The following is a 19,839-nucleotide window of genomic DNA, read 5'->3' on the forward strand; positions in this document are numbered from 1 at the left end:
TGGATGAGATGGTTGGATGGCATCATCGACTCAATGGACATGAGTTTGGGTAAACTCCGGGAGTTGGTGATGGACAGGGAGGCCTGGCATGGTGCAGTCCATGGGGTCGAAAAGAGTCAGACACGACTGAATGACTGAACTGAACTGAACTGAACCTTCAACAATGACAAAATGATTTTTATATCATTGTGAACACACTAATTTAAATATATTAAATTCACTTTCATTCCCTGCAATTTTATCCTTATTGATGCTTTAATTTTCTAATGTGGGTTGGGAAGGGGTGAGAGCCTTTTCAAGTGGGCTCTTGATCCATCTCTGCTAGCAGTCTTTGTTAGTTTCCTCATTTCTGGAAGACAAGATGCTGCAAGCTCATCTGTACACTTCCCTTCCCAGACCTGCTATCACACATTTCTTCAAAGAAATGGTTCCTTTCAATAAGAAATGGTACTTTAAAGTCCAAGCTAGATTCTAACTACTTTTTAGCAATTACTCTGCTTTCTTATTTCTTGGTTTTCTCTGTTTATGCCTCTTTCCCTCCTCTTCTTATTGAACTGTCAAGAACTTTTGTAACACAAATATATACTCCATAAACTATATAATAGTGAGATCAATAAAATAACCCTGAAATGAATTTGAAAAAGAAGAGCTTTTGGAAATTTCATACTTTGCTTTAAGTAATGCAAAGAAGATCTACATTTCAAAGACAATCCTAAAATTATTTTGTGCTCTGGGATCTTGTAGACTAAGAATGATTCTGAGATAAACTAGATCCCAAACTTGTCTGCACAATGGAATCACTTGAGAGCTTCAAAAAATTCTGATGCCTGCGTCCAATCCCCCAAAATTGTGATGTAATTATTTTGGAGACTGAGCTGATATTTGGAATTTTTTAAAGATACTAGGTTTTTTATTAAAAGATACTAGATTCTAACACAGAGAATAAATTGAGAATCACTATGGCATTACCTCATTGGTTTGTTTCTATCCAGAACTCATACCAACTGAGCTGTAATCTAGTACTTTAGAAGTAACACCTTATTCTTCCTTGTATGTAAAACTAAAAACTCTTTAGCAGAAAGGATTCCTTCTTTTTAGAGTAATCTGCTATGCAAGGGCTGCTTAGGTGATGCATAGAAAAATGACTGGATTGAGTCTACAACATCTTTAGATAAACTTAGCACTAAGCAAAACTGTGAAATAAGGGAAATTTTTCTCATGCAGCCTACTCCCTTTTCTTAGTAGGTACCTTGATCTTTTGATGTTGAGAGCAAGCTCAGTTGCCCAATTGTGTCCGACTCTTTGTGATCCCATGGACTACAGCCCATCAGGCTCCTCTGTCCAAGCAATTTTCCAGGCAAGAATACTTCAGTGGGTTGCCATTTCCTCCTCCAAAGGATCTTCCAGACCCAGGGATCAAACTGATGTCTCCTGAATCTCCTGCATTGGCAGGCAGATTCTTTACACTGCACCAGGTGGGAAGCCCCCTTTTGACATCCCCTTCTCCAGGGGATCTTCCCGACCCAGGGATCGAACCCTGGTCTCCAGCATTGCAGACAGACGCTTTACCATCTGAGCCACCAGGGAAGCCCTCTTTTGACATTATACCCCTTTAAATCCAATCCTTAAACTTCTACCCTGAGAGCCCTCTTACCTTGCTCTTATCCCCACTGAAGATGCCCTGTGGTCAGTCCCCTCAACAGTCCTCCCCTCACAAAGCAATGACTTTACTCTTACTATGTCCCAGAGTATAAAATACATTTTCTATTGAGATGTAACACCCATATACAATGGAGAAGGCAATGGCACCCCACTCCAGTACTCTTGCTTGGAAAATTCCATGGACGGAGGAGCCTGATAGGCTGCAGTCCATGGGGTCACTAAGAGTTGGACACGACTGAGAGACTTTACTTTCACTTTTCACTTTCATGCATTGGAGAAGGAAATGGCAACCCACTCCAGTGTTCTTGCCTGGAGAATCCCCAGGACGGGGGAGTCTGGTGGGCTGCCGTCTATGGGGTCACACAGAGTCGGACATGACTGAAGTGACTTAACATAGCACCTATATACAAAGAGAGAGAGAAATGAAACAATTTCACAAAAGAATATTTATGCTTATTATATGAAAAGCACTATAATGTCTTCAATTCTATTGTAATTTCTTTTTAGAAAATTACTAGTAGCTACCTCTTAAATTGATTTCATGACACATGAATTAATCACAACCTACAGCATACTGCTGCTTTATATCCCCTGTCCCCTTCCATATATCCTTACTGAAACTGATTTTCATATTTCTAGAATAATTATGACTCCTACCTCATTACATCACCTTTTATGTTTTATCATTTTTAAAGTATAACTGTGTTCTTTTAATTACAAGATAACTCAAATATTTTAGGGACTAGGAATGATTTGATATAAATAACAAATAACTAAAAACATTTGTTTCATATTGCACTCCTTAGGTGCATTGTGTCTCCCCAGGTATTAACCATTTTAAACAATACTAATGAAAGAAAGGAAAGAAACACTCCTATGTTCCATTTCTTCCTAGGTAACAAGCTTTATTGCGGTGTGCTGCGCACGCATGCTAGATTGCCTCAGTCACATCTGACTCTTTGCGACCCTATGGACTGTAACCCACCAGGCTTTTCTGTCCAGGGGATTCTCCAGGCAAGAATACTGGAGTGGGTTGCCATGCCCTCCTCCAGGGGACCATGCTAACCCAGAGACTGAACCCGCATCTCTTAGGTCTCCTGTATTGGCAGGTAAATTCTGTACCACTAGCAGCACCTGGGAAGCCCCTTATTGTGGTGCCCTAGAAATGACTGTCTCATCTTTTTCCTCTAACTCAGTGGAATAGTGGGAACTCCCACGTAATTATCAGCAAATTTGTCAGCAAGAATCTTGCAGGCCAGGAGGGAGAGAGATGATATATTCAAAGTGCTGAAAGAAAAAAAAAAAAAAACAAGAATACTCTACCCCATAAAGCTGTATTCAGAACTGAAGGAGAAATAAGGAATTTTATAGGCAAACAGAAGCTGAAGGAGTTCATCACCACTAGACTGACCTTATAAGAAATGTTGAAGGGAGTTCTACAAGCTAATAAGAAAGTATGCTAATTAGTACCATGAAAACATATGAAAACATAAATTTTACTGGTAAAGGTAAATATATATATATAGTCAAATTCAGAATACTCTAATATTGTAATATACTCAGTCACTCATCTTCCCTGGTGGCTCACACGGTAATGTGTCTGCCTACAGTGCAGGAGACCTGGGTTCGATCCCTGGGTCGGGAAGATCCCCTGGAGAGGAAATGGCAACCCACTCCAATACTCTTGCCTGGAAAATCCCATGGGTGGAGGAGCCTGGTGGGCTACAGTCCATGGGGTCACAAAGAGTTGGACTCGACTGAGTGACTTCACTTTCTGACTTCTTTCAGTCACTCATTCACGTCTGACTCTTTGCAACCCTATGGACTGTAGACCACCAGACTTTTCTGTCCATGGGATGCTCCAGGCAAGAATACTGGGGTGGGTTGCCATTGCCTCCTCCAGGGAATCTTCCCAACCCAGGGACTGAACCCAGGTCTCCTGCATCTCCTACACTGGCAAGTGGATTCTTTACCACTGAGCCACCTGGGAAATCCGCAGTGTATAATGGTGTACCTCTATTGTAATGGTGGAGGTAAATCACATACAATTTTAATATAAATGTTAAAAGACAAAAGTATTAATAATAACTATAACCACAACAATTTGCTCATAGATATATAATATAAAAAGATGTAAACTGTGACATAAAAAACAAAATGGGGTTGGGGGTGCTGAGAGATAAACTCAAATAAGTGAAATAAGAAATTTAAAAGGAGGTATTACTACTGATAACAGAGAAATAGTAAAGATCATAAGAAACTACTATGAACAATTATATATCAATAAATTAGATAATCTAGAAGAAATAGATAAATTCCTAAAATAATACAGCCTACCAAGATTGAATTATGAAGAAGTACAAAATCTGAACAGACCAATTATTAGTAAAGATATTAAATCAGTAATCAAAAACGTTTCAACAAAGTCCAGAATCAGTTAGCATTCCTCGTGCATTCTGCTAAAGATTTAAAGAATTAATGCCAATTCTTCTCAAACTCTTTCCAAAAACTGAAGAGGAGGGAATACTTTCAAACTCATTTTATGAAGACAGCATTACCAATGGGCTTCCCCAGTGGCTCAGCAGTAAAGAATCCGTCTGCAATGCAGGAGAAGCTGGAGACATGGATTCGATCCCTAAGTCAGGAAAGATTCCCTGGAGAAAGGCATGACAACCCACTCCAGTATTCTTTCTTGGAAAATCCCATGGACAGAGGAGCCTGTCAGGCTACAGTTCATAGGGTCGCAAAGAGTAGGACACAACTGAAGCAATGGAGCATGCATTACCAATATCAAAGCCAGACAAGGACACTACAAGAAAAGAATATCAGGCTAATATTCCTAATGAACACAGATGCAAAAACTCTCAACAAAGTATCTGTAAACCACATTCAACTGTACATTAAAAAGATGAGACACCATGATCAATGGGATTTATTCCCAGGACACAAGGATGGTTCAAGATAGGAAAATCAATAAATGTGATACACAACTATGTAGGGAAAAATCAATCTTCTGTTTCTCCTTTATTCTCACACTACCATTACACTCACATCTGACCCCAAATGTGTGTGGGGTTTGCCCCCACCAAGCAATTCTCTGTGACACCAGATAGTGTCCTATAAGTTAACTCAATCCTGACACTAAGTACCTGGAAATACTTTCGGATTCCACAGGGTAAGGGCTCAGTTCCACAAGACTGCCCCACCCTACCTCAGATATCAACTGCAGGCCCGTTTTTCATCTGTGCTCCTGACCAACTGGCTATAAATCAGAGGTTCTCACAAGCCATTCCTTAGGTTTCATTATTTTGCTTGAGGAACTCAAGAACTCAGAATAGTTACGTATGCTTACCAGTTTATTAAAGGACATGAACAATGATACAGATGAATAGCCAGATGAAGAGATATATAAGATAAGGTCATGAAGGATCATAGGTGCAGGAAATTAAGTTCCCATGGAGTTAGGGTGCATTACCCTTCCTGGTATGTGGATGTGTTCATCAACCTGAAAGATCTCTGAACTCCATACTATTGGGAGTTTTTTAGAGGCCTCCCCCCATGTAGGCATGATCAATTATTAACTCCATTTACAGTCCTCTACCCTCTCTGGAGAGCTTTATAGGTTCTTGAACATATCCACATACTGGGAAGACGATACACTCCAACTCCATGAGGACAGAGCTCCTTCATGAGACCCTCCCAGACCTCTCCCAATGTATCTCTCTATCTGGCTATTCATCTGTATCTTCTATTGCGTTTTTTTAATAAACTGGTAAATGTAAGTTAAGTGTTTCCCTGAGCTTTCTGAGCTGTTCTAGAAATTAATCAAACCTGAAGAGGGGTCATAGGGACCTCTGATTTATAGCCAAGTCAGACAGAAGTAACCTGAGGACCTACCACTTCAGACTATAAGATGAAATGGGGGTGGGGCAGTCTCATGGCTCTGAACCCTTAACCTGTGGGATCTGGCACTATCTACAGGTAGATAGCATCAGAATTGAGTTAAAATGTAGGATACCCAGCTGGTATCACAGAATTTCTTGGTGTGGGGGAAAATCCACACATCTGGTGTCAGAAGTGTGGTAGCCTGAAAGTAAAAGAGATAAACAGGAGAACTTAGGCTTTTCCTAACACAATCACATTAATAAAATGAAGGATAATAATTACATGATCATCTCAATCCAGAAATTTGACAAAACTCAATATTCATTTATGATAAAAACTTCAACAAAATAGGTTTAGAAGGAATGTACCTCAACATAATCAAGCCATATATGACAAGCCCAGAGCTAACATCACACTGTGATACTGCAAGTGAAAAGTTGAAAGCTTTTGCTCTAAGATCAGAAACAAGACAAGGGTGCCCTGTCTCACCACTTTTATTTAACTGGAAGTCCTAGCCAGAGGAATTAGGCTAGAAAAATAAAGATATTCAAATCAGAAAAGGAAGTTAAATTGTGTTTTCAGACAGCATGATTTTATACACAGAAAAACCTTAAAGACTACACCAAAAATAAAACTTCTATAACCAACACACAAATTCAAAAAGTTGTAAAATATAAAATTAATATACAAAATCAATTGCACTTCTATCCACTAACAATGAAGTATCAGAAAGAGAAATTGAGAAAACAACCCTATTTACATAATCAAAAGGAATAAAACATTTAGGAATAAATTTAACCAAGGAGGTGAAAGATCTGTACACTGAAAACTATAAACACTGATGAAAGACGTTGAAGAAAATTACAAATAATAGCAAGATATTCTGTGTTCATGGTTTGGAAGTACTGCTGCTGCTGCTAAGTCACTTCAGTTGTGCCCGACTCTGTGAGACCCCACGGACGGCAGCCCACCAGGCTCTGTTGTCCCTGGGATTCTCCAGGCAAGAACACTGGAGTGGGTTGCCATTTCCTTCTCCAATGCATGAGAGTGAAAAGTGAAAGTGAAGTCGCTCAGTCGTGTCCAATTCTTACTGACCCCATGGACTGCAGCCTATCAGGCTCCTCCGTCCATGGGATTTTCCAGGCAAGAGTACTGGAGTGGGTTGCCTAGTATTGTTAAAATGTCATTACTATCTAAAGTGAACTATGAATTCGAAGCAATTCTCATCCAAATTCCAATGCCACTTTTCACAGAAATAAACAATCCTAAAATCTGTATGGAACTACAGAAGACTTCAAAAAGCTAAAACAATCTTGGTAAAGAAACTGTGTAACTCCTAGAAGAAAATAAATGTCTTTGACATCAGTCTTAGCAATGATTTTTTAATTGATACCAAAAACAAAAGCAACAGAAGCAAAATAAACAAGTGGGACTATATCAAACTAAAAAGTTTCTCCTCAGCAAAGGAAAATATTAGCAAAATGAAAAGGTAACCTAGGGAATGAGAGAAAATATTTGCAAACCATATATCTGATGAGTTAATGTTCAAAATACATAAGCAACTCATATAACCCAAAAGCAAATGAAGAAATGACCCAATTAAAAATGGGCAAAGACGTGAATAGATATTTCTCCAAAGAAGACATACCTATGACCAACAAATACATGAAAAGGTGCTCAACATCACTCATCATCAGGGACATTAACATCAAAATCACTGTGAGGTATCACCTCATACCTGTTAGAATGGTCATTACAGGAGATAACTAGAGTTGGCAAGGATGTGGATAAATGAGAACCTTGTACACTGTTGGTGGAAATATTAGTTGGTACAGTCACTATAGAAAACAATAAGGAGAGGTTCCTTAAAAAAATTTAAACACAGAGCTTCCCTGGTGGCTCAGCAGTAAAGAATCTGCCTGCCAATGATTGAGACAGGGGTTTGATTCCTGGGTCAGGAAGATCCCACATGCCACAGAGCAATTAAGTTCGTGTGCCACAACTATTAAGCCTGTGCTCTAGAGCCAGGGAACCACAACCACTGAGCCCACGTGCTGCAACTACTGAAGCCTACATACTCTAGAATGCATGTTCCACAACAAGAAAAGCCATTCTAAATAGAAACCCACACACTGCAACTAGAGAAAAGCCCATGCACCAACAAAGATCCAGTACAGACAGAAATAAATAATAAATAAAATTTTTAAAAAATTAAACACAGAACTATAAAATGATCTAACAATTGTATTTCTGGGTATATATCCAAAAGAAATGAAAACAAGATCTCAAAGAGATATATGCATTCCCATGTTCACTGCAGTATTATCCACAATAGCTAAGATATGAAAATTATATAAGTGTCTGTCAACAGATTAATAGTTAAAGAAAAGTGAAAGTGAAAGTTAGTGCACAGTCATGTACGACTCTTTGAGATCCCATGGACTGTAGCCCTCCAGGCTCCTCTGTCCTTGAAATTCTCCAGGCAAGAGTACTGGAGTGGATTGCCATTTCCTTCTCCAAATAAAGAAGATGTGGTAAATATAAACAATGGAATACCATTTATCCATGAGAAAGAAGGAAATTACATGGATGGACCTTGATGGCATTATGCAAAGTGAAATAAGTCAAACAGAAAGACAAATGCTATGTCACTTATACATTATTTTTTTAAAAAAGTCACAAGGTGACTAGTTAGTAATCCTGTACTATATAACTAAAATTTGCTGAGATCAGAACTTCTGTTCTCACCAAAATAATAATTATGATGATGATGATGTAAATATGTGAGGTGATGAATGTGTTAACTAATTCAATGGGGGTAGTCATTTCACAATGTATACATACATTAAATCACCACACCATATATTTAAATAAATTACAATTTTGTAAAAAAAAAAAAAAACAGATATATGGATAATGGTCTCATTACTGGAAAACTATGATAGCTTATAGGCCTCCACATGGCTGTGAGAGAAGTGAGAAAAATATGAGAAGTTAATTAGGAATTAAAACCATGCTCCTAAAAAAATGGTCAGCAATATGCATGATCCTCTATACTTAGTACATTACAAGAACACATGAGTTACATTTTTGGTTCTCTTAAACTGGCAAAAGTATAATTCAATTAAGTAAGTTCACAGTTCAACTTACTTTTTTGTGTGTTCTGGGCTCAAACCCCTAATTTCAGGTGAAATTCTCTTCTCTGTTGTTTTAGAAAACTTGATGTACTTTTTGCTGTCAATATCTCTTGATAATAAGTCAGCTGCAACAGAATTACAGTCATCATCTGATGAATCAGTATTTTCTTCCCCCTGGAGAGCAATCAAAAGGCACTGTCAGCCATGTTCTCTTTGCATACATAAATTAAATATGACATTCTGAGTCAAATCATTCACTCTAGATCAATACTCTCTCCAAAATGGTGCTACCAAAAAGAATTTTGTTGAAAAGAGTTACTTAATGCATTAATTTGGATTAGGTATATATTCTAAATGACTCCAACTTTCCTTAGTGCAGTATGCAGCTACAAATGTGCAGCATTCATGAATATATCTAACAATCACTGAATCTAGTTCTTATGGCACCATTAAACTTAACTTCATTAATTAAAACTTCTGCTTTGCAAAAGACACTGTCAAGAGGATGAAAGGACAAGCCATAGGCTGGGAGAAAATATTTGCAAAAGACATATCTGATAAGCGACTGTATTCAAAATATGTTTATTTTGTATATTGAAAACTATACAAAGAACTCTAAAAGCTCAACAACAAAAAGAACAACTCAATTAAAAAATAGGCAAAAGATCTTAACAGACACCTCACCAAAGAAGATATACAGATGGCAAACAAGCAAATGAAAAGATGTTCAACATCATGTCATTAGGGAATCACAAATTGAAACATCAAGATACCACTGCACACCTATTAGAATGGCCAAAATCAAAAACATAGACAATACCAAGTGATGACAAGAATGTGAAGCAAGAGGAACTCCCATTCATTGCTGGTGGGAATGTAAAATGGCATAGCTATTTTGAAAGACAATTTGACAGTGTCTTACAAAACTAAACATACTCTTACCATAGAATTCAGCAATTGTACTTTTCCATATTTACCCTGAGGAGTTGAAAACGTATATCCACACAAAAACCTGAACATAGACATTTATAGCTTTGTGCATAATGGCCAAAACTTGTAAAAGGAACTAAGATGTTCTTCAGTACATCAAAGGATAGATAAACTGTGGTACATTCAGATCATGGAATACTATTCAGTGCTAAAAAGAAATGAGCTAGCAAGCCATGAAAAGACATGGCGGAATCTTAAATGTATACTTCTAAGTGAAAGCAGCCAATCTGTAAAAGCTACATACTGTATGATTCCAACTATATGACATTCTGGAAAAGGCAAAACTTTGGGGACAATGAAAAGATCAGTGGTTGCTAGTGGGAGTAGGTTGGGGGAGAAGAGATAAATAGGCAAAGCACAGAGGATTTTAAGGCAGTGAAACTACTAATATCCTATATAACATTTTAATAGTGGCTACATGTCATCACACATTTGTCCAATCCCATAGAATGTACAACACCAAGAATCAATTCTAGCACTTCCCTGGTGGTTCAGTGTGGGGATATGGGTTCTGCCTGCCTGTATAGGGGACATGGTTTCAATCCCTGGTCTGGGAAGATACCATATGCCACAGGGCAACTAAACCTGTGTGCCACAACTACTGAAGCCTCCACACTCTAGAGCCCATGTGCTACAACCACTGAGCCTGAGCGCCTAGAGCGCATGCTCCACAACAGAAGCACCGTAACGAGAAACCTGCACACCACAACTGGAGAGTAGCCCCTGCTCGCCACAGCTAGGGGAAGCCCTCATGCAGCAATGAGGACCCAGCATAGCCAGAAATTAATTTAAAAAAAATTTTAAGATGGAGGGGAACAAAAATCTGTTATCAAAGTTCAGATGTACAGAAAGAGATAGTGAGTAGAAACTTTAACAGAGGAAGAAAAGAATCTCTAAAACTTTACTGTTAAAGGTGAACCACTTGTAAAATACAAACTATATAGCTTAAAGAAATAAACTGGTATGATATTTTGATATTGTTAATTTTTAATATTTAAAAATTTATCTTCAAAATCAGTTTATAAGGGAACCATCAACAATGTATATATTACATGTATCAGTAATTAGCCAAAGTGAAATGTTAGTCGCTCAGTTGTGTCTGACTCTTTTCAACCACACGGAGTGTCCTGTAGCCCACCAGGCTCCTCTGTCCATGGAATTCTCCAGGCAAGAATACTGGAGTGGGTTGCCATTTCCTTCTCCAGGGGATCTTCCCTACTCAAAGATTGAATGTAATGTCTCCCACATTACAGGCAGATTCTTTACCATCTGAGCCTGAAAGTCTAGACATATCCACCCTTCAGTAATTAGCAAGAAGTTCTGAAATTATATTTTGGATTACTGTATAGGTACATGCACTAAGACAATAAATTTAAAAGATTAAGACTCTCAATTGACAATGTTACATTTCACCTGAGCCTTGTGCTTCTGAAGAAACAGTGAAGTTTAAAAGAATTCCCTCACTCCTTTGTGTTCTGGATAAGAGCTGGCTGCAAAGAACCACCCTTCCTCAAATGATTTAGATAAGACTTACCACATACCCCTCATTTACCCCTCATTTACCTATGACAAGGCCAAACATCTTCAAATTTTCCTTTCTTTGCCTCATAAATGATTAGCTGAACTGTCTTATCCCCAAAAATTTATCAGGACAAAACACTTACTAAGCAAAGTTTGGTTAAGCTTCTCTCCTTCCTCCAAGCCCCTGAATTTTGGCCTACCCTCACCCTGAAGCATCTCGACGGAGGATGAGATGGTTGGATGGCATCACCGACTCAATGGACATGAGTCTGAACAAACTCTGGGAGATGGTGAAGGACAGGGAAGCCTGGCATGCTGCAGTCCATGGGGTTGCAAAGAGTTGGATACAACTGAGAGAATGAACACCACCACCACCACCCTGAGCCAGTGAGCAGGCAGCCCCTCTAGAGAACAGGCTGGCCTCTTTCTCTGATCTCTTTATCTGATCATGCTACTCTATCATCCCATTTCCCCATAACCAATTCTTCCTAGCCTTCTTTGTGCTCACTCAGTAGTGTCAAACTGTTTGTGACTCCATGGACTGTAGCCTGCCAGGTTCCTCTGTCCATGTAATTTTCCAGGCAAGAATACTGGAGAAGGCTGCAATTTCCTTCTCCAGGGATCCCCTTCCCAAACGAGGGATCAAACCTGATTCTCCTGCATTGGCAGGTGGATTCTTTACCTCTAGCACCTAGCCTTGTTCACACTCTCAATAAAAGAACATTCTTTTAATCACTTTGTTGTACACCTGAAACGAATAGAACATCAATCAACTATACTCCAATACACAATAAAATTTTTAAATAATAAAATAAAACTTAAAAAGGAAAATTTTTGCCTAGTCCGTGGGATGCTTGCAGATCTTGTGGTCCCTATTTCAGTTAGTCCCCCCTCCTTCTATTTCGTAGTCTCTTTCCTCCCTTATAATAATCCCTTTGAACAAAGTCTCTCAATAATAAGTCCAGATTTGGTTTTTTATTGACATGATACTGGCCAATAGATTAGAATATCCCCTGAATCACAGATAAGAAGACTAGAGACACTTGGTATCTTTTAAATTGTTGTTGTTGTTTAGTGCCTAAGTCACATTTCACTCTTTTGCGACTCCGTGGACTGTAGCCCACCAGGCTCCTCTGTCTGTGGAATCTTCCAGGCAGGAATACTGGAGTGGGTTGCAATTTCCTGCTCCAGGGGATCTCCCCCACTGGGGGGTCAAATCTGCATCTCCTGCTTTGGCAGGCAGACTCTTTACCACTGAGCCACCAGCAAAGCCCCATGTTTTAAATTATCTTTTAGCTTTTGGTTAGACTGCCATGTTATTAATTACATTGTTTACAATCTCTCACATAGGTTTAAATCCTTTGGTCTCCAGAAAAATTGTGTCTGTCCCTTCCCCCCCCACCAAATTAGTTTTATCATACATTTCAGATCTCTTGATACTACATGGGTTGCTGCGATAAGAGTTCAATATATTTCCACTAAAACAGTTCAAAAGTCACCTCAGTTTTTAAGCAAGATCATATGACTATGTTGCTATGAATCTGCTTACTGATTATAGATGCGAAGTAATTTAAACAAATTTTTAAGGAAGAAAAGGAAGGAATCTTTACAAACCGTTTTGGAAAATACCTGGCAAAATAAATGACCTTTAGTTTCCATCTTTCTGTTTAGAGGTAAATTCTGCCCTTGAAGATTCAAAGAACTTGATGAACAAGTATGAATGAACAACAGCACAAAATGATTTCCTGCCAAAAAAAGAAAAATAAAAAATCATATCCTTGTTTAGGAGATGTAAGTAATTAAACTACCTGAAGCTATTATTCCAATGTAATACTCACTTATAGCACAAAACCTAATAGACATTTCCTAACTCAGATACATATACAAAAGCTAGAAAAAGCAGTTAATATATCATAAATCACAGGAGATCATCCAATTCCTTAACTTTGTGGTATAAGGAGGAGCTCAGTTCAGTTCAGTCGCTCAGTCGTGTCCGACTCTTTGCGACCCCATGAACTGCAGCACGCCAGGCCTCCCTGTCCATCACCAACTCCCAGAGTTCACTCAAACTCATGTCCATCGAGTCGGTGATGCCATCCAGCCATCTCATCCTCTGTCGTCCCATTCTCCTCCTGCCCTCCATCCCTCCCAGCCTCAGGGTCTTTTCTAATGAGTCAACTCTTCGCATCAGGTGGCCAAAGTATTGGAGTTTCAGCTTTAGCATCAGTCCTTCCAATGAACACCCAGGACTGATCTCCTTTAGAATGGACCGGTTGGATCTCCTTGCAGTCCAAGGGACTCTCAAGAGTCTTCTCCAACACCACAGTTCAAAAGCATCAATTCTTCGGCGCTCAGCTGTCTTCACAGTCCAACTCTCACATCCATACATGACCACAGGAAAAACCATAGCCTTGACTAGACGGACCTTTGTTGACAGTAATGTCTCTGCTTTTGAATATGCTATCTAGGTTGGGCATGACTTTTCTTCCAAGGAGTAAGTGTCTTTTAATTTCATGGCTGCAATCACCATCTACAGTGATTTTGGAGCCCCCAAAATAAAGTCTGACACTGTTTCCACTGTTTCCCCATCTATTTCCCATTAAGTGATGGGACCAGATTCCATGATCTTAATTTTCTGAATGTTGAGCTTTAAGCCAAATTTTTCAGTCTCCTCTTTCACTTTCATCAAGTAGAGAAATCCAAATTTGAATGGCATGAAAAGCAGAAAGTTCAATAATATTTATTTATTCAAATAAACCCAGTTAAGTAGAATTAACATAGGTAGTAATTGCTAACATTATTTAATATTTACTGTCTATTAAACATTATGATAAACACTTCAACCTGCATTATTTCACTTATTCCTCATGATTACCTTTCAAAAAATTACCATTATCTCTATTTTACAGATGAGGAAAATAAAAACTTAGATCAAATTGTCCAAGATTCCACAGCCAACAAATAGTAGTATCAGATTTTGAATTCAGACAGCCTAACAGCCTGAGGTCTTCAGCATCACACAACCCTGACTCTCAAAACAATACTATTGCAAACAAAAAATGTTTTATCCAGTTCCACACTATGTAAATGTGATAACCAACTTTAGAAATTTTCCAAATTTTTCACAATATATTTTAATCATATCTGATTCAAGTGTGTTAGTAGCTCAGTCATGCCCGACTCTTTGTGACCCCATGAACTGTAACCCCCCAGGCTCCTCTGTCCATGGAATTCTGCGGACAAGAATACTTGAGTGGGTAGCCATTCGCTTATCCAGGGGATCTTTCCGACCCAGGGTTCGAGCCCAGGTCTCTTGCATTGCAGGCAGGTTCTATACTGTCTGAGCCACCAACCCAGTACTCATATCTGAGTCATGGTTTATTACATTGCTAGATACATTACATTGTTAGTTGCAATTATTAGTGTCTTTTTCATATTGTAAAGTTTAACTGAAGTATTAATATTCAGTATTAGACAGTATTTTCGGAGAAGGCAATGGCAACCCACTCCAGTACTCTTGCCTAGAAAATCCCATGGACAGAGGAGCCTGGTAGGCTGCAGTCCACGGGGTTGCTGAGGGTCAGGCATGACTGAGTGACTTCCCTTTTACTTTTCACTTTCATGCGTTGGAGAAGGAAATGGCAACCCACTCCAGTGTTCTTGCCTGAAGAATCCCAGGGACAGAGGAGCCTAGTGGGTTGCCATCTATGGGGTCGCACAGAGTCGGACACGACTGAAGTGACTTAGCAGCAGCAGCAGACAGTATTTTAAAATATTTCTATAATATGTAATTATAATTACTATTGAATGTGGTATGTCCAAAATTCCTGGAGTTCAAAACGTGTTAAAAATAAAATGAAATCACATTAAAGATATGCATCTCAGAAGACATTAGAGGTTTTATAGGTCTCCCCAGCAAACCACTCTACGTAACCTCTTCTAAAACTTCTCTAACCAGTTCAATCTTCACCTTTAAACTTCTTAGCATAGCACTTACTGTCTTCAGTATTCTTATTGTCTTCATTATTCAAGTTGCATTAATCATTTGCCTTGTATTTTTATTTAATTATCATATGTATTACTCTTATACCAATTAAAGTCTAAATTTCTAAGGAATGGGCTGGTATCTCATCATTCTTTGAATTATTTCTCACAGAACCAAGAACAGTGCTATAAAGGCATTGCAAAAGAAGGAAAGAAAAAAGGGTGGTAGGAAAGAAGGGAGGGAAGGAGAGAAGCAGAGAAGAAGAGAGGGAGGGGAGGAAGGAGGAAAGAAAGGTGAAAGAAGGGAGGGAGAGAAGGAGGGAGGTAGGAAGGGAGAGAGGGAGCAAGGAAGGAATTCAGTCCCTTCTGAGCTTACATACCAAGAACTCTTAGGTCATCAAAGTACTTAATTAAGCAGAGTAAGCATGACAAATAAACTTTGAAAGGAAGAACTGTTTCATATTGATCACATTATCAAAACGTTAGCAGGTCTCAATCTGCTGTATAAACTGGATACCACATAACTCTCTCCAAGCTAAGAGAAAAGTTAGCACAGGAAGTCTCTTCCCCATAACTGTGACAACACAATTGTTTCTCAACTCTTTGAATCTTATGACAGATATGTGAACTTGCAAGGGCAAACCAAGAAAAATTTAAAAAGTTGTATCCCTTTTCTCCAATCCATTCCATCCCTCCGTCCATAAATTCAGCACACATACATTGCACACTTTCTATGTGCACGGCTTTCTTCCAGGCTCTGGGGATACAGCAGTGAACAAAACAGAAAAACAAAAACTGCCCTCACGGAGCTTACATTCTAACCAGGGAGAGAAACAATAAAATATATAGCATAATATCTGTGACAAGTACTAAGGGGGAAAATGTAAAACAGTGAGAGGAATATTAAATGCAGTTTTGGGGAAGAGATGCCAAGAGCAGATGTGATAGCCAAGGAAGACCTTACTGAGCAGGAGACTTAAAGAGTACACACCTGAAGGAGTTAAAGTGGGGAGCCAATGCATAACTTAGGGAAGTGCGTTTCAGTCAGAGAAAAAAGTAAGTACAAAGGCTCCAAAGCCAGAAGGAGTTTGAATGTTCTGAAATGAGAGGAAGACCCATGAGGCTGAAATACTGCAAAGGGGAAAGAAAGGGGGGAGAGAGGGGATCAGAGTGGTGAAGGAAGGGAGGCAGATCATGAAGGGCTCCTGGATTATAGCAGGAACTTTGGCCTGTACTCTGAGAAGATAGGAAGCCATAGGAGAATTTTGACCAGAGAAATAACATGACCTAAAGTCCTTTCTGAAAGGATCACTCTGGATTCTACAAGAAAATCCAGTGGGTCTTGGGTTCCTGAAAGCCAAGTGAAAAAAAGTAGTCCAAAAGAAGAATGAGTACTCAGCTGTGACAAATGTTGCCACTAAGTCAAGTAAGATGAGTACTGAATGATTCACTAGATCCTGTAACATAGAGGACACCAACTACCCTAAGAAGAGCCATCTGGGTGTTATGATAAGGAAATAATATCCTTGGAGTGAGTTGAAGAGAGAATGGGGGACAGAAACAAGAGAAAACTCTAGGAGTTATTCTATAAAGGGAAAGAGAAATCAGGTAGCAGCTGAGGGGTAAGCACAGCTATGAGCTTTTAAGATGGGGAAAAACAACGGTATGTCCATATGCTGATAGAACTAACCTAGAAGAGAAGCAAAAACTGATCATATAGGAGGGGGGAATTACTGGAACAATATCTTCAAGTAGAAGAAAAGAAACAGGATTTAGGACATAAGGGAGGATTTGGCCTTAGCTAAGAACTATTCATAATAATACAAGACAACTTAGAGTAATTGAGCATAACTGCATGTAGAATAGGTGAGTAGATCTGGTAATGGGAGCTTGTGGAAATCATCTGATTGTTTTGGTCTTCTTAGTGAAACAGGAAGCAAAGTAATCAACAGAGAATGAAGATGAGATGGTGAGCTGGAGGTCTGCAGAGAGTGGCATTATTATAAAATAGTCATTTAGGAGAGTGGAAGAAGTGAGTATAGCCCAGACACCTCATACCTGTCAGAATGACTATCACCAAAGTTTACAAATAACAAATGTTGGTGAGCATGTGGAGAAAAGGGTAGCCAAGTACACTGTTCCTGGGATTGTAAATTGGTACAGCCACTATGGAAAACAATATGAAGTTCCCCACATAAAAATATAACACAATCCAGCAATTCCACTGCTGGGTATGCGTCCTAAGAAAATCAAAACACTAATTAATACCATTCCTGTTTTCAAGGTGGAGAACTGAGATTCAGAGTTATTGAGAAATATGCCTATGACACAAAGCAAGTAGACAGTGCAGGCCAGGTCTCCTGGCTCCAAATCGCATGTTCTTTCTCCAAACCATATACCTTGCTGAGATTCAGAAGGCCCTTGGTTATAACTTAATGATGAACATATTTCAGTATTTATTTCTTTCCTACCATTCCTTTTTGCACTACAGTTTTAGGGAAAACAATTTGATATGCTTCAATTTAGTAAAAAGAGAAATATAAATATATGAATAGATAAATATACCTATCTGTATTAAAGAAAAACTGCTCTTATTTCTGTAAAATATTGTCAATTAAATAAATATTTTAATGGAATTGGGGGGGAACACATATGATTAAGGGCTTGGGGGCAGGTAATGTTACACGAAATCACAGAATCCATAACACTGCTAGAATGAACAAACCTTTCCAGTCTAACCCCTTAATTATTCATTACACATGATGAAACTAACACAGAGAGAGACTGATTTGCCCACACAAAGTACAGAAGAAAATACATACTAGCAAACTTCAGATCTCTGACTCGCAAGTTCATGAATATTGTGTTATTATTTAGCCACTACGTGGTGTCCAACTCATTTGTGAGCCAGGGGCTCTTGCCCACCCAGATATCGAACCCGCATTTCTTGCATCACCAGGCAGGTTCTTTGCCACTGAGCCACCCGGGAAACCAAAGTCCAGGATAGTTTTACAAAATTCCATTGCTTCTCAGTAAACCAAGAAGCAGAGCTGAGGCAGAAAACAAAGAGATTCTGACTCCGAAAGTCCAAAACAAGGCTTAATTTTGTTTCGTGCCTTTAGGTTGACATTGCGCTTCCACCGTTGCACCTTCTCCCTTGGTGAATTATCACCATCTTCACAGAGTAACTGGCTGCTTCTAAGGGTGTCAACCCCTCCTATAGCACCTTCCACTCTTTCCTTTCACACCACCCCTCACGAGACGCCTCACTCACTTGCTCACTCTCCGTTTTGTTGACGGCAGACGTCCATTAACTACAATCTTACAACCACGTCACTGCATCTACTGCTACTAACATGAAACTTGTATCAACACCTCCCCCACTAGCTGCCTTTGTTTATAACAAACATTAAGTGAAAATCCACTTCACGCAGAACGCAGCGCTGTAGAGGATTCTAACAGGCCCTGCTCTAGTTTACTTCTCTAAGCTGCCGTCTATGGGATCGCACAGAGTCGGACACGACTGAAGCAACTTAGCAGCAGGGATAAAGTAAGCAAACAAGTAGACAAGAAAATCATCCCGCAAGACGGAAACAAGTGCTCCAACGGAGGCCCAACCGTCTGAGAAGAAGCATTAAAGTCCCCCAGCACAGTGACTGCCACCCTTCCAGAACCACCACCATTGCTGAGGGGCCGCCGGCTCCGGCCCAGTCATCTCTCACTCTGCACCTTGACTGTCCGGCTCGTCCCTCACTGCCCTTTCTGGAACTTTCGCCCAACTCTGGAACTGTTCTACTTTGTCCCTCACACCACGTGATACTCTTCTCTCCCTCAGCCTCAGAGGCCCTTCCTTCCCATCGCCTCAGCAGGTCTTCTCTCCCACCTCTGTCACCTGAAGGTCCCACCATCACCCACTATGGCTCCCCAATCTGTCCCTCGTTCCCTCAGCTGTCTGCCCATCCGCACACAGACCCCTCCACCCCGCAGCCCTAGCTCAGCACGACGCTCTAGCTCCGCCTCCCTTCCCGAGGCCCCTTGCAGCGAGGCCCCGCCCCTGGGTCACCTGACAGCGCTCGATGCTCCGCCCACTGAGCCGCCCGCGCTGAGCAATCGCGGGACCCAGGCTACCTTGGCTGCCACAGCCGCCGCCACTTTGCAGGGGCTCAGGGGCTCCGGGGCTCCAGGGAGCGGCTGATCGCCGCCGCCTTAGCGCGGACAGGACAGCGCTACGGCCACACCCGTCTGCCCCACCTCACAAGGGCCTGTGACCTTCATAAGGGCCTGTGACCTCACCCGGACAGGGCTCGGCGGCCTGGACAAGAGTGGCGGGGCTCATCTCTGCACACCAAGAGCCTGGATTTCTCCCTCCATCCTGCACGCTCTCTGTTCTTCTGGCAGTTCCGTTCATTTTCTGGTATGCTGTCCCACCCCATCTGGTCCCATTTCAATGTTATCTTCTATCCATCCTTTGAATACCTCCGGCCCTCCCTTTCTGCTAAAATGTTCCATCCAACTTTGCTTCTAGTACTTATTAGTGGACAGTGGCTCGAAGCCATTGTCCCACAACCTTACTGAAGTTTGTTCCAGCCTGCCCTTCAAAGGACTAACCCTGCTTTTGGAAGAGATACTTTGTTTTTCTACGAAAATCAACTTTTTATGC

At 40.2% G+C, this 19,839-nt stretch overlaps 1 protein-coding gene across 1 annotated transcript in view; it reads right to left on the reverse strand.

The window, feature by feature from the left end:
- Positions 1 to 19,214, reverse strand: part of EFCAB3 (EF-hand calcium binding domain 3) — a 467,300-nt gene extending 448,086 nt beyond the window's left edge. The window contains exons 1-3 of the mRNA XM_086357127.1: positions 18,454 to 19,214; positions 12,825 to 12,940; positions 8,698 to 8,858 (exon numbers count right to left, since the gene is read on the reverse strand). Of these exons, the coding sequence (XP_086213253.1) occupies positions 8,698 to 8,858; positions 12,825 to 12,854 (191 nt within the window). The 5' untranslated portion in view covers positions 12,855 to 12,940; positions 18,454 to 19,214. The remainder of the gene's footprint in view (positions 1 to 8,697; positions 8,859 to 12,824; positions 12,941 to 18,453) is intronic.
- Between the last annotated feature and the right edge of the window lie 625 nt (positions 19,215 to 19,839).

The sequence above is a fragment of the Bos grunniens genome, chromosome 19 (genome assembly GCF_055505025.1).
Source record: "Bos grunniens cultivar Pamir isolate PY7600 chromosome 19, Bosgru_T2T1.0, whole genome shotgun sequence".
Lineage (NCBI taxonomy): Eukaryota > Metazoa > Chordata > Mammalia > Artiodactyla > Bovidae > Bos > Bos grunniens.